At 58.4% G+C, this 15,410-nt stretch overlaps 1 protein-coding gene across 1 annotated transcript; it reads left to right on the top strand.

Annotated features, from left to right (window-relative positions):
• The first annotated feature begins 6,971 nt into the window (after nt 1-6,971).
• NLRP6 (NLR family pyrin domain containing 6) lies at nt 6,972-13,093 on the top strand. The gene is made up of 8 exons (XM_087822325.1): nt 6,972-7,000; nt 7,721-8,001; nt 8,257-8,295; nt 8,503-10,237; nt 10,967-11,059; nt 12,103-12,273; nt 12,350-12,517; nt 12,955-13,093. Exons 1-8 carry the CDS (start codon nt 6,972-6,974, stop codon nt 13,091-13,093), a joined length of 2,655 nt encoding a protein of 884 aa, XP_087678451.1.
• Nucleotides 13,094-15,410: the final 2,317 nt, after the last annotated feature.

The raw sequence follows: 15,410 nt of genomic DNA, 5'->3' as shown, positions 1-15,410 counted from the left end.
AATAAGTAATCCCCCCCTCCCCCCCACAGTCTGACTGCTTTCTCTGGGATATGGGTTCTCTCCTGCCTTTCCACAAGAACTGACAGGTCGACTCTCCTGGGATCTCAAGCCTGCCAAAGCCGTGATCAAGTCGGCCAGTTCCTTAAAACAAATCCACAAGTGCATCTGTATTATATCTACATGTGTCCTGCCGGTTCTGCTTCCCCAGAGAACCCTGGCTAACACAATGGCTATGATACACTTGTCACAATTAATGAACCAATATGGACACATTATCATTAACTAAATAAAGCCCATACTTTGTTCAGACTTCCTCAGTTTCCCCTAATGTCCTTCTCCTGTCCAAGGGTCCATCTAGGACACGTGTGACACTGAGTGACCACACCTCCTAAGGCCCCGCTGAGCTGTGCCAGCTTCTCAGACCCTCCTTATTTTGACATTTTAGAGGATTGTTAGGTGTGTTGAGGGTGCCCTCTCCTGTTTTTCTCAGGATTAGTTTGAGGTTGGGTTTGGGAGGATGACCACAGAGGCAAGGTGCCTTTCTTGTCACACCACCTCTCACATCATCGACAGGACTTACCGCTGCAATGTTGACCTTGAGGACGTAGCCAAGGTGGGGTTTGTCAGTGTCTTCAGGTACAGCCTCTCCTCTCCCCTTTCCGTTTCATCCTCTTGGGAAGGACCATCCCTGTGCACAGCCCACACTGCTGGACGGCACCTGGGGCGCCACCTTATGAGGGGGGAAGGGTCCACAGAATTACTTGGAATTCTTTTGCATGAGAGATATTCTCCCATTTATTATTACTTTTTATTTTTATGCATTAGTTATTTATTCATTTATCAGTTATTTAAATCAGTATGGACTCATGGGTATTTGTGTTACATGCTGAATTATAATCAATACTACTTAATTTTGTTGCTCAGATTTTCCAGTTTGGGCACTGGGAGGTTTTGTGGTTTTTTTGGCTGCTATGTCCACCTGGTGTACCCTTATCATTATGGAGTTTTTTATTTTCAATTTGTTTTGAGCACTTCCTTACTTACTAAAAAGCTCCAGACTCATCTTGCGTATTTTCTGTCCCAGACCCAAAATAAGCCAAGGAGCCCTCGTCCCCCTTCTTGAGCAGAGAAGGGGTGTAACCCCCTGGCTGCCACCTGGCTGTGCTGAGTCAGGCTGCAGGGGCTCTAGAATGGCTGGGGGGGGGGGTGAGCGGGCAGGTACAGGGGGCCTGGGTGGGTCTCAAGGACTGACAGAAGGTGATGACAGGTGGGTCTGGGGGGAGAGAAGTCCAAGGTGAAACACCTGGAAGCAATGAGTCGCAGCATCTCCAATGGATGAGGTCACAGGTAAGGCTCTTTGGGGAGAAAGACTAGAATTTGCTTTTGGACAAGTTTGAGATTCCTGCAGGACTTTCAGGTGGAGATGAGACAGAGTTTAGGAGACAGGGTGGAAATTTGGGCACTCACATCTAAGGGCTTCAGTGTAGAGGTGTTGAAGTCGTGTGGGGTGTCATCTGTCACCCTCAGTGAGTGCAGGAGAGGAGGGCAGGCCAAGGACTGAGCTCAGGGGAGTGTGTGGAACGGGGCTCAAACCTGTGGGCAACTGAGGAGCAGAGCAGCTCACAAGCTCTGGGGTGACAGGTGGGTGGAGGGCGCAGCTTACAGGCTCGTGGGTGATTGGGGAGCAGATGAAGCTAATCCCCAGGGCAATTAGGTGAGACTGGGAGTTTTATAGTTTTAGTTCTTAAATGTGGGTCTTTGGTCTATGTTGAGTTAATTTCTTATGTGTTGTTAGGTAGGGATCCAACTTCATTCAGGCAGTATTTTAGGTGCTTTAAAACATCTTTTCCATATTCCCTCCCTTCAAGTTCACAGCAGCCCTAGGAAGCAGGTACTAGCCATTTGCAGATGCAGAACTTGGGCCCAGAGAGGCCAAGAGCTTGACTAGGGCCAGTGAGCGGCGGAGATAGGAGTCAGACCATGTGTTGGACCCCAGACCTTCCGACTTTGTCACCTCTGAGGACAAAGGCATGGGCGAGAGGATAGGGGGAGGCTGTCTTAAGCACGCGGTCAGAAGCCTCAGGGTGACATTGGAGCAGAGGAGAGGGGAGATGCATAGCTATGTCCATGCTCTGTATGCAGACACCAGGGCTGCCCTGTGGGTCAAGTCTCTGGAGAGGAGGAGACTCACAGGTGGGCAGCCAGGTGAGGGGTGAGCCAGGCAACAGGCAGTGTAGCCTTGGGCAGGGGCAGGGCCTGGGGCCAACTGGAGCACAGGGTAAGGGGGCAAGGACCCCTTGCTGGTCTGAGGTAGGAGGAGGCTGAGCAGGCCCTGGGAGGGACTCCCAAGTGCAGCAGCCAGACCCCAGGTGCTTCCCTGTGTCAGTACCCCCCTCCCCCATGTCCTCAGGAGTCAGGAGAGCCCCCAGCCCTGCAAGTCAACAGGGACACTGGCAGCCCCCACCACCACCAAGGAAGGGCTGTGTGCAGGTGCAGCTGTGACCCAGGTACCACCTGGCTCTTTGCTCCTGCCAGGCCTCTGTCCTCTTGGCCTAGGCCTCCTGCAAAGATGGGCACCCCCCTTGTCCATATGATGAGGCAATAAGGGGTCTGTCCCCTGAAGCTGGAGGTAGACACCTTTCAAAGGAGAACCCCACCCATGACCCTCTCTCCCCCGCCCCATGGAGACCAGCAGCAACCTGGGGCCAGACAAGGATGGAGGGCCTTCCCTCCTCACAGGTGGTACTGTGGCCAAAGGTCTGTTTGCATGATGGGCTGATGAGAGGAGCCCACCAGCTGCCAGCAAGGGGATGATTCATTCAGCCTTGAAGGGGGTTTCAGGGTTCAGACCAGCCCGGGCTCTGAGAAGGAGGCAACATGAGGCTGACACGAGGCGGGCACAAAGCGGCCCTGCTCCCCAGGGTGACAAGGGTTGATGTCAGGTAAGTCTGATAAAACTTTATGGCCTTGTTCTCTGGGGTGGGACACAGCATTGCTATTCTCAAGGTCCTGGGTGAAAAAGACAGGCTGTTTCCAGCCTATCTGGGCCTAGAATACCTGAGCTAATAATTAATCAGATTATGGATACATCGACTCTCTTTGTCTTATATTTGTAAATTGAGCTAAATATACATAACTTAAAATTTACCATCTTAAGTGCACAGCTCAGGGCATGAAGCACATTCACACTGTTGTGCAGCTGTCACCACCATCATCTCCAGAACTTCCCATCTTCCCAAACTGACACTCTGTCCCCCTTACACACTGATCCCCCTCCCCACCCTCAGTCCCTGGCACCACCATCTACTTTCTGTCTCTGTGGACCTAACTCCTCTGGGCACCTCGGATGAGTGGGGCCACACAGGATTTGTCCTTGTGTGACTGGCTAACGTTACTTAGCATAAAGTCTTAAAGTTTCCCTCATGTTGTAGCATAAATTTCCTTACTTTTTATGGCTGAATAATATTTCTTTGTCTTCCTTTAAAGATCAGTGTAAACCTATCTCTCTTTGGCTGCTCTGACAGACCTCTTGGAGGATCAGGTGACCGGGGGAGAGTTTGACCAGCAGGCTTTGCCGGGGCAGGAGTCCCCTCTGGATCTATGGAGCAGAAAGGACAGGACATTCCTGGAGGAACCGGACACAGAGGGCCTGGTTTTTATGAGACACAGAGGGGCAACAGACCTTGGGGGAGGAGGTGGCAGAAATGGGCTGAGAGCAGGAGTGGCCTTGGAGAGGGGCACCAGTTAACACTGTCTGGGGTGCCTGGGACCAAAACCCGTGGGCATGAGGTCTCACTTAATGAGGGGGCTCCAAGCTGGCCAGGGTCCCAGATTTCATCCGTGGGTCAGGCCCCTTTGCTCCCCAGGCCTCAGGAAGCGGTTTCCATCCTCACGCGCATCACCCTAGCCCTCCCAGCCCTGGGTCCTTGTCCTCCCAGGACAAAGTGGGGGAGCCAAGAGCAAAAGCCTGTGCCCACTCCACCCATCCACCCCCAGGAACATGGCGCCCCCAGACCCCTCCCTTCATCCAATACTGCTCAGCCCACCTCACAGCCAGGGTTCTTGGAAATGCTGGCCCCTGTTATCAAAGCCATTCCCTGGACTGTTATCAGCAGGTGCTGAGAGTTCATAAGGCACACAGTCCACTCAAGGAGGGTCCATCTCAGGAGATGGGGATGACCTTGGCACCCCCACATCACAGGCCTCGGGACCCTTCCCCACTGCTCCTCAGCCCCGCGTCTCCCAGCCCAGTGCTGTCTCTGACCTGCACCCCTCCGTCCCTTCGACAGAGGAAAAGGTTGTGGTCGGCAGTGTCCAGTGACAAGGAGTCAGACTGGAGTGGGTTTAAAAATCAGGACCCTCTTGGTGACCCTGGGAAATGTAGCCTCATAGTGAAGGGCCATCCACAAGAGTGGAGACAATGACAGATGCCCAGAATGCCAGGCACAGGCATTACAGCTTCACCCAACGCCATTGTGCAGATGAAGAAATGGAGGCACAGAGAGGTAAGTAACTTGTCCAAAGTCACCCACCTACTGAAGGGTGGAACCAGGATGTAATCCTAAACAGTCCGGGTTAGGAGATTATGCTCTAGACTGTGGCGCTTTCCACCTAAAACCACAATGAGGGGAGACAGTGCAGTTGCAGGGAACTTGCTTTTGGGAATTTATACCACAGAGAGAGGAAAATGAGCATGCACACTGAGAGACAGTGGTGGCCTGTGTGGGGTGGCTGTCTGTGCAAGAGCACCTCTGGGAGCGAGTGAGGCAGTGGCCCAGGGCCCCCTGTGCCTGCCCAGCTGTGCAGGGCCCAGATTCTGTGCAGAGTTAGCTCTGAAGTGTCTGCATTTGTTGTCCAGTCAAGTGCCTGCTGCAGAATGGCAGCACGCCAGGCAGGGACCCCACAGAGCTCCTGGTGGGCACCACCTCCGACAGCTGTGTTCCCAGGACACTGACCACAAGGAGGTCCTGTGTACTGCTCTGCTTTGCTGGGAGATGCCCACACTGTGGTCTGGAGAGGGGTCATCCCTGCTGTGGCCTGGCCCAGGTGAGGCTGCTTCCACCTCTCAGGCTCTGTGGGAACAAGTGAGATTTGTCCTTTAAAAGCACAAAGCGCAGCCTCCCCCCAGGATGTGTGCTGGCAGTGTCCTGTGCCCAGGAGGCTGCCCCATAGGCAGGCAGGCAGGTTAGCTGATAGGATCCCAGCAGGAGTTCAGGGCACAGGAGGGAGCAAGGAGGCTACCTCGGGATTGATATGAGTGTGACCACACAGAACCTTTGACAACCTGAGCCCCCCTCAGGGAGAGCCGGGGATCTATTTGTCTTAAATTTAAAAAAATCATGGGGAGAAATGGGCAGCTGTGTGGGCCCCTTCCTGTGGAGGGGCAGTGGAACAGAGGCCCCCAGGACCCTGAGTTCTCCCCGAGTCCTGACAGAAGCAGGCATAGCCTCTGGTGTACAGGTGATGGGGCCAGGAAGGCAGCGACACTGCAGGGCACCTGTTCCTGAGGATGCACATTCGGAGAGATGCGCCGTCACTCAGGTGCTCTTAGAGACACACTAGCTTCGTGTCCATGGCTGCTGAGAGGAGAGACTATAAACCCAGTTACAGGGCCAAAACAACACACATTGGCCCTGGCTGTGTGCCTAAATGGTTAGAATGTTGGCCTGCCCACCAAAGGGTGGTGGGTTCAATTCTTAGTCAAGGGCGCGTACCTGGATCACAGGTTTGATCCCTGGCCCCAGGTTGGCATGTGAGAGAGGCAACCAATTGATGTCTCTCTCTCTCCCCCTCCCTCCCACTTCTCTAAAAATCAATGGAAAAAAATATCCTTTGGTGAGATTAACCAAAAAAAGAGAGAGAGGGAAAACTCCACACATTTATTCTCTTACAGTTCTGGAGGTCAGAAGTCCAAAATCAGTTTCACTGGGTGGGGATCCAGGCGTTGGCTTGGCTGCACCTTCCCCATTGGCTCTGGGAAGGACTTGCCTTTCTCAGCTGCATTTCCAGCCTCTTGTGCTGCATTCCTTGTGTTCCTTGGCTCCTGGCCCTTCCTCCTGCCTCAAAGCCAGCATCTAGTCCCTTGCTTCGTGGTGACCTTGCCTCCATCTATGACACTTGAGGACATGCAGGGCCCACCTGGATCATCCAGGATAATCTCCCATCTCAAGGTCTTGAATTTAAGTGCATCTGCAAAGTCCCTCCTGACACATGAGGAAACATTCATAGGAGCCAGGGATTAGGCCCTCATGTCTCTGGGGACTGTCACTTAGCCAACCACAGACACACCCACCAAACATTAACGTGGTCACACAGCACACGCAGTCCACACAGGTAGACGCTGTCAGGAGAACCCCACACTCACAAGGTCACATGTGGTCCCACATCAGTCACATACACTCCTCACATCCAAACCTCTTCCCATCAGCCTGCTCAAGCCCCATTTCGGAAGCCACAGAGCCCTTCCCCATCCTATGCCCTGTTATCTCCTGGTCCCAGGTGACAACCTTCCTCTCCCTGACAACACTGCCAGCTCCTCCTTTGTTCTGTCTCCCTCCACTTAGGAAGCCTCTCCTCTCCCCTGCCTTCAGAATTTAACCTAGTTCTGAGCCAGCCACCTCCTTCATGCAGTCTACCCTCTCTACACAGTTACCCTGCTCACAGCCATGCCTCCCTGCCACACCCCATGGGTCCTTGGGGAACTTTAACCAAATAAAGGAAAGGAGAAAGTCAAAGGTCAGCAAGCAGAGCTTTTAAAGGGTGATTGTACACAGGTGGCACCGAGCCTGACTTTGGGAGCTGGATGACTGTTGGGTGGACATATCAGTACTGGCTGAGTTAAAGCACCTGGGCCTGGGGCATGGGTGGGGCTGGACAACCCCCCTAAGACTTGGCTCTAGTCATTGTGCAGAGGGGTCACCTCTCTGATCCCCACCTCTATCCCTGAGTTCTAGACCCAGGGGCCAGCTGCCATGGACCAGCCAGAGGCTTCCTGCTCCAGGTGAGTGCTGGGTCTGTGTTGTCACTTGGGAACTGGCTAGGCTCAGCCCTCTGGGGCTGCTGCCTCACCCTGCTCACTCCCTGGGCCTTCACACACCCTCAACCCCCACTGCCCCTGGGTCTGGATTCTAGGTGCACACTGGGGGGTCAGGGAGTCTGTTCCCCACCAAGCCTCAGACTCAGAGCACCGTGCAAGGCCCCCACGTGGGGGTGAGCACTGTGTTGCTGGGATTCAGGAACACAGTCTGGGCCAGGGGGTGATTCTGGCCTGCTCCCTCCTGAAGCCAGCTCTGCTTCAGGCTCCCAGGGGAGAGAAGGCAGGGAAGGGAGGGAAAGGGAGGGCACAGGCCGTCCTAGACACCTCATGGAGGGAGTTTGACCGGGGCCAGGCCAGTTGTGTGAAAGTCACCAGCGGGAGGGGAGGCACAGAACAGAAAGGCACCCCTAAGGGCCTGGGTCAGAGGCGTCCAGTACCGGCCCTCACCACCAGGCGGCGACAGTCTCGGAGGCAAAGCCTTGGATCAGGCCCTGGGAGGGGAAGACTCCCCGATCCCACCCCCACCCCCCACCCCCAGGGCAGAGAGTCTGCCTGGAGCCACCTGGGGAGATCAGGGCGCGTCTGAGCCCCTGCTCTCCGCGGGCACCCCGATGCCGGGGCCGGGGGGTGGTTTCAGGACGCGACCCAGGTGCTGACCCCGCTCCCCCGCCCGCCTGCCCGCAGCGTGGAGCCCCGCGCGGCTGCGGCCCGCGAGCTGCTTCTGGCTGCGCTCGAGGACCTGAGCCAGGAGCAGCTGAAGCGCTTCCGCCACAAGCTGCGGGACGCGCAGCTGGACGGTCGCAGCATCCCGTGGGGGCGACTGGAGCGCGCGGACGCCGTGGACCTCGCGGAGCAGCTGATCCATTTCTACGCGCCCGAGCCGGCGCTGGAGGTGGCCCGCAAGACCCTGAAGAGGGCGGACGTGCGCGACGTCGCGGCGAGGCTCAAGGAGCAGCGGCTGCAGCGTGAGCGCGGGCGGGGGTCGCCGGTCCCCGCCCCTCCGTTCCGTCCGCCTGGGCAGAGGCCGGACAGCGGCTCCCGGCTTCCCACTTCCCCAGAAAAGTCCGCCCCCCCGCCCCCCGCCCCCGCTGCCCCGAAAGCTTCATCCACAGATTCACGCGCCCCGGGGCTAGGATACCGGGTGCCCCGGAGGGTGGCCGCGACCCCACTGCGCCCCTCCCCGCACGTTCGAGTGCCCTCACGGCCCGTCTCGGTTGCAGGTCTCGGCCCCAGCGCGGCGGCGCCGCTCTCCCTGTCGGGTAGGTCTCTGGGTGGGAGGCGCAGGCCCGGGCCCTCCCGGCTTAGCCCAGGCTCGGCGCACTGGCGCCCTCGCGCGGGCGGGCGTGGGAGGACCAGCGGGCGAGGGCGTTGCGGCGCCGCGCGGGACGCCGAGCTCTGAGCCCGCTGGGGGCAGGAGGCCCGCTGACCCGCCCGCCCGCTCCTTGCCCGGCCTCGCCCGCCCGCAGAGTACAAGAAGAAATACCGAGAGCACGTGCTGCGGCAGCACGCCAAGGTGAAGGAGAGGAACGCGCGCTCCGTCAAGATCAACAAGCGCTTCACCAAGCTGCTCATCGCGCCCGAGGGCGCCGCCCTGGAGGGCGAGGCGCTGGGGCCCGCGGAGGAGCCGGAGCCCGAGCGCGCCCTGCGCTCCGACACCCACACCTTCAACCGCCTGTTCGGCCGCGACGAGGAGGGCCAGCGGCCGCTCACCGTGGTGCTGCAGGGCCCGGCGGGCATCGGCAAGACCATGGCGGCCAAGAAAATCCTGTACGACTGGGCGGCAGGCAAGCTGTACCACGGCCAGGTGGACTTCGCCTTCTTCATGCCGTGCGGGGAGCTGCTGGAGCGGCCCGGCGCGTGCAGCCTGGCCGACCTGATGCGGGACCAGTGCCCCGACCGCGGCGCGCCCGTGCGGCAGATGCTGGCGGAGTCCGAGCGGCTGCTCTTCATCCTGGACGGCGCGGACGAGCTGCCCGGGCCGGGGCCGGCGGAGGCCGCGCCCTGCACCGACCCCTTCGAGGCCGCGGGCGGAGCGCGGGTGTTGGGCGGCCTCCTGAGCAAGGGGCTGCTGCCCAACGCCCGCCTGCTGGTGACCACGCGCGCGGCCGCGCCCGGCCGGCTGCAGGGCAGCCTGTGCTCGCCGCAGTGCGCCGAAGTGCGCGGCTTCTCCGACAAGGACAAAAAGAAGTACTTCTACAAGTTCTTCCAGGACGAGTGGAGGGCGGAGCGCGCCTACCGCTTCGTGAAGGAGAACGAGACGCTGTTCGCTCTGTGCTTCGTGCCCTTCGTGTGCTGGATCGTGTGCACCGTCCTGCGCCAGCAGCTCGAGCTGGGCCAGGACCTGTCGCGCACCTCCAAGACCACCACGTCCGTGTACCTGCTTTACACCGTCAGCGTCCTGAGCGCGGGGCCCGCCGCCGCCGGGCCCGGGGTTCAAGGCGAGCTGCGCAAGCTGTGCCGCCTGGCCCGCGAGGGCGTCCTGGGGCACAGGGCGCAGTTCTCCGAGAAGGACCTGGAGAGGCTGCAGCTGCGTGGCTCCAAGGTGCAGGCGCGCTTTCTCATCAAGAGGGAGCTGCCGGGCGTGCTGCAGCCCGAGGTCGTCTACCAGTTCATCGACCACAGCTTCCAGGGGTTCTTCGCCGCGCTGTCCTACCTGCTGGAGGACGAGGCGCCCGGGGCGCCGGGCGGCGGGGTGGGGGAGCTGCTGCGGGGGCACGCGGCGCCGCGCTGCCTCCTCGCGCTCACCACGCGCTTTCTCTTCGGGCTGCTGAGCGCGGAGCGGATGCGCGACGTCCAGCGCCACTTCGGCTGCGTGGTGTCGGAGCGCGTGAAGCAGGACGTCCTGCAGTGGGTGCAGGACCAGGGCCCGGGGCGCCCCGGGGCGGCGCCCGCGGGGCCCGAGGAGGCCGCGGAGGACTCGGAGGAGGAGGGCGCGGAGCGCGGCTTCCCGCTGGAGCTGCTGTATTGCCTGTACGAGGCGCAGGAGGCCGCCTTCGCGCGCCGCGCGCTGCGGGCCCTCCCCGAGCTGGCGCTGGAGGGCCTGCGCCTCAGCCGCATGGACCTGGCGGTGCTGAGCTACTGCGTGCGCTGCTGCCCTGCCGGACAGGCGCTGCGGCTGGTCAGCTGTGCGCTGCCCGCCCCGCAGAAGAAGAAGAAGAAAAGCATCATGAAGCGACTGCAGAGCAGCCTGAGCGGCAGCCCGTGAGTCTCGGCCGGGCGCCTCCCACGGGCCCACTCTGTGGGAACGGGCTCGTGCCTGTGCACCCGCCTGGGCACGGGGAGCCTGCCCCCAGATCAGAGGCAGGACTTTAGGGCTGGTCTGGCCCACCCCCAGATGTCCCTGGCCATCCACATCCAAGGCAAGGCTCCTAGCTCCAGACCAGCCCCCCCCCCCCCGTGCTTTTTCATGAGTTCTGGAATACATCGTGCCCCTTGCCCTGAGCCTTTGCACCTGCTGTTCCCTCCACCCAGGACACTGTTTGCTGCCTACCCACAAGGGCAGCCCAGACTCCTCAGCTGGCCTGCGACCCCTTAGGCCCCAGAAGTTCCCCTGACCACCATACGCCATGACAAATCTGCCCATGCCTGTCTCCTTTGCCAGAGCCTCAGATGCTCCAGGGCAAGGCTTGTGTCATTGTTTCCCGAACTGAGCTCCAATCCAGCACCTGACCCAGGTGCTCAGTGTCTGTTGAGGGAACGAATGTCAGCATGTTGATAGGGGTTGGGAGCACCCGTCACAGGTGCAAGGACAAACCCACGCTGGGAATGCAGTGACATAGCAGCTTCAGTGGGGAGGCGCATGGGGCCACGGATGACAGGTTTCACTTTGGGTTTGGGGTGAGAACAGAGGCGGCTTTGACACCTGAGGACCATAGGAATGAGGGAGGGACTTGAATCAGCCAGAGGGTTTCACCTTCCTCTCTCTCTCAGCAGTTCTCCAGCCACAAGAAAACCCAAGGCCTCCTCACTGCATCCTCTCTGCGAGGCCATGACCGACCAACAGTGTGGTCTGACCAGCCTGACGTGAGTGACCGTGCCCCCAGCCCCTCCCCTGGAAGGGACACAGAGCAGGATGCCCTGGGAAGGGAGGAGGTGTGGCTGTGTCTGGGGATGGCTGGGGGGACGCACTGGGAGCCTGTGGCCTCTGGTGTTCCATATTGGGGTCGATAAGCTCTGCCCACACGGACAGAGAGTGGAGGAGGCAGGAGTCCATCACCGGCTTAGGTGCTAGTTAGGATGGGAGTTGACCCTGTTGAAGTGGAAGCCAGGGAGCATTGTGGGGGGCATGGGGGAGACCCGAATGTATTTCCCATCCAAGGGGAGGCTGCTCCATGCCAGATGAAACTGCCGAGCTGTCTCTCTCAGGAGCAGTGGAGGAGGCCAGGCCTCAGCCTCTGTGCCCTTGGCTAATTCAGTCTGTCTGAGCTCCAGGCCCCTCCCCATGAAATTGAGCCAGGAGATTCAGCTCCAGAGGGCTAACGTGAGAATCCATGAATCCACACAGGCAGAAAACTTAGTACGTCCTAGCGTTCCCTAACTGTTAGCTGTCACCCAGTAAACAGAGTCAGAACAATATGGGAGCTGGTGCTGATGGGCTTTGGTGAGAGGTTTAGTCCTGCCACCATGATACAGTAGCTTAGCTCATATGGGGGTATTTCCAGTGACCTGGAAGCAAACACAGGGAACCAAAGGTGATCAGCACACCTGGCCCATCAGTCCGACCACTAAACTAAAAGCACAATGGTGTTTACAACAGCATTTATTTATAATGGTAAAAAAAAAAAAAAAAAAAAAGAAGTAACACACTGCCCAGCAGTTAGAGACCAGTTAACTACACTACAGCCCACCTTGACTCAAGCGGCAATTCCACTGAGTTAAGCATATGGAGTGAGGTCCATATGGGCTCTTCATGAAGCTCATAGACAACAGTGTCCTGGGAAAGACTGGCATGTGGGCCATTTGTGCACCCATGGTCATGCCTCCCAGGGACATACCTGACAAACGCAGGGGGTGCAGTGAGGTGGCTGAGGGGCCTGAGACAAAAACCACATGCTTCTGGACCACAGGCTGTCCCGCTGCAAACTCCCGGACTCAGTGTGCCACGACCTGTCCGAGGCCCTGAGGAAGGCCCCCACCCTGACTGAGCTGTGCCTCCTCCACAATGGGCTCAGCGAGGGGGGCCTGCGTGTGCTGAGTGAGGGCCTGGCCTGGCCCGGGTGCCGGGTGCAGACACTCAGGTGAGGCTGGGTCTGGGAGGGACCAAGGGAGGGGATGGAGCCTCCATAGCAATGCCTGATGTCGACCTTCCCCCAGGCTGCAGCAGCCCGGCCTCCAGGATTCCCTTCAGTACCTGGCCCAAGCACTCCAGCACAGCCCCGCACTGACCACCCTAGATCTCAGTGGCTGCCAGCTGTCGGGACCCATGGTAACCTACCTGTGTGCAGCCCTGCAGTATCCCGGATGCCACCTGCAGATCCTCAGGTGGGCAAGGGTGGAAGGGTGCTGGGGACACACCTCTGAAGCCTAAGTTGGGGTGGGTACCTGGGGGCTTCCCCTAGATCCTAGAGTCCCTCCCAGGGTCCTCCTGAGTGACCACAGTCCCTGGAGATGCACCCTCCAAAGCCCTGGCCCCAGGCCTTGGCCTCAACTACTCTGTTGTCTGGTGCCCATGACCACCGTCTGGGTCAATGATCCCAATACCCTCTTACTCCTCAAAAGCTTGGCTCCCAGCTCCTGCCCCTTTCCCCAGCCTCTGACAACCCCTAACAGGCCATCTTCTGTCACTGTGTACCTCTGGCACAGCCCAGGCCAGTAGCCCCATCATTGCCCCCCACTGCTCCCTCATCATTGCCTCCCGTGGCCTGGATTCTCCTTCTCTCCCAACCACCTCCCACCCTGTCCTGTGTACATGATTGTAGTCTGACCTCCGTGGAGCTGAGCCAGCAATCACTGGAGGAGCTACAGGCTGTAAGGACAGCAAAGCCTGGCCTGGTCATCACACACTCAGCGCTGGACAACCACTCTGAGCCTCCCAAGGGACTCAGCACTTTCCTCTAAGGCCCTGAAGGCCGGCGCAGCCAGGAGGATTCCAGCCAGCCCTACGGAGTAGATCTCCCCATTCTAAGGGCATGAGAATGTTGCTCTCAGCTGTGGGGCCCTGGGCAGGGGGGGAGAGGCCCAGATGGACAGGGCCCCGTCCATGGTTCTCACCAGGGCCCCGGACATGCCCTTTCCCCTACACCCTGGGGACAGCCAGAGACCACTCCTCCCCCTAACCTCCACTGCAGCTCCACCCACCTTCCTCTCCTGGGACCCTCCAGCCATCCCCTTGCAGACTACACCCCTTCCAGCAACAAAATGATGCTGAGAGCCCCCATTAACTGAGCACCCACTATGTGTTGGTCTTTATCCGGTGTGCTGGGTGCAGAGTGACACCTTCATTGATCCCATCTCCATCTGCAGTATGGGCCCCAGGACACCACAATTCTGCCCCTGGACACCAAGGATCAAGCAGGGTCTGACCCTTGACCAGAGGTAGGCGGGTCAGCATCCCCCCCCCAGGAATTTGGGTCTTGGTATTAGGAGTGAAGCCATCGCTGAGGCTGTGTGACTGAGCCCAGAGGTGTCCACCCACTGTCTAAGGTCTTTGGGAACGAAGATCAGAGCAGAGTGGAGATGGCAGTGGCCCAAGTCTGGATGGCACCTGTGATAGTGTGGGGTGTGGGCAGCCTGCGCCTGCTGATAATAAATTCTCCTTTGCATTTGTCTGTTGGTTTCTGTTGCACTTGGCCAGGCATCCTAGCACTCTTTCCTTTGGTACCTAACTCATCTGTCTGGGGTGGGGCTGTAGTCCCCATTTCATGGATGAGAAAACAGGCTCAGGGGAGCAGACTGACTGCAAGAAGCTGTCCACAGGCCAGCAGTGGACAGCCCTCAAGTCCTCAAGTCTCTGCTCAACATTGCTGGGCTTGGCCAGCTCCTGAGACCCTGTCCAAGGGGAGGGGCTGACTCCCAGGTCCCCTCCACTTCCCAGAGGAAGTGCCCTTCCATAATCAACTTTCAAATCCAGTCACTTATTCCACAAAACAGACAAAAATCCCTGCCCTCCTGGAGCTGCCATTCTGGCAGGAAGACAGACAGTACATATTTGTAGATGGCAGCTGGTAAATGCCATGGAGAGTGATGCAGAGAAAAGGGACAGAAGAGAGTGAGCCAAGGTCTTCCTGTTACCTGTAAGGGGCCTGGGGAAACCTAATTGAGGACGGGGCCCTGAGGATATCCCAAAGAAAAATTTTCAGGCCATAGACGAGCGGATAGGCGCCAAGGCTGTGAAGGGGCATGTCTTGGTCAGCTCGGGGTGCTGTAACAAAATACCATAAACTGGTGGGTTATCAACAACAGGAATTTATTGCCCACAGTTCTGGAAGCTGGGAAGTCCAAGATCAAGGTGCCAGTCAATTCAGTGTCTGGTGAGGACCCTGTTCCTGGTTGCAAGTAGCTGTCTTCTCTCTGTCTTCACACGGTAGAGACCTTGTGTGCTCTCTGGCCTCTTATACAGGCACTTGTTCCATTCCTTTTTTTAAAATATGTTTTTATTGATTTCAGAGAGAGGAAGGGAGAGAGAAATAGAAACATCAATGATGAGGGAGAGCCACTGATCAGCTGCCTCCTGCATGCCCGCAACTGGGGATCAAGCGCACAACCTGGGGAATGTGCCCTGACCAGGAATCGAACCTCGATCTCCTGGATCCTAGGTCAATGCTCAACCTCTGAGCCATGCCATCTGGTCACTTGTTCCATTCTTGATGACTTTTGTCCTAATCACCTCTGAAAGGCCCCACCTCCAAATACCATCACATTCGGGAATAGATGTCAACAGACAGATTTGGGGGACACAGACATTCAGTCCACAGCAGAGAGCATGCTCAGAATGTCTGAATGTCTAAGAAGCAGGAAGCCAGGCTGACTGCGAAGAGTGGAAGAGTGGGAGAGGGGACCGTGGTGACTTCCTCCCAGTGAGGCGGGCACCACTGCAGGCTTCTGAGCAGAGGGCATGGTCTGACCTCCCCACTCTCAAGACCAAAGGGCAGAGCAGAAGCAGAAAGCCTGGAGAGCGCTAACTCTGGAGGTCACGGTGGGATGGTGAGAGGGGGCAGGTCGGCAAGGTGAGGCCAAAAGTTCTGGTAGGTGGATATGGGTTGGGGACACTGGTGGCCTGGGTAGCTGGGTGAACAGCCTGGCCTTTGCCTGTGCTGGGGGAGGTGGCAGGAAGAGCAGCTTCAGGGGACAGGGCCAAGCCCCTAGAGTCTGGGTGGGCAGGTGGGCAGTGGAGAGATGGAGGCCAAGAGGAGAAGAGGCTGGGGAGAGCCAGAGG

This window comes from Miniopterus natalensis, chromosome 11 (assembly GCF_054644295.1).
Source record: "Miniopterus natalensis isolate mMinNat1 chromosome 11, mMinNat1.hap1, whole genome shotgun sequence".
In the NCBI taxonomy this organism is placed as follows: Eukaryota; Metazoa; Chordata; class Mammalia; order Chiroptera; family Miniopteridae; genus Miniopterus; species Miniopterus natalensis.
This window is presented reverse-complemented; position numbering and strand designations above follow the sequence as displayed.

Excerpts from the sequence above, each read along its gene's own strand:
- NLRP6 (XM_087822325.1), top strand. The coding sequence starts at position 6,972 with ATGGACCAGCCAGAGGCTTCCTGCTCCAG. Across the intron at positions 7,001-7,720 it reads CCAGAGGCTTCCTGCTCCAG|CGTGGAGCCCCGCGCGGCTG; the intron begins GTGAGTGCTGGG and ends GCCTGCCCGCAG. Across the intron at positions 10,238-10,966 it reads AGCAGCCTGAGCGGCAGCCC|CAGTTCTCCAGCCACAAGAA; the intron begins GTGAGTCTCGGC and ends TCTCTCTCTCAG.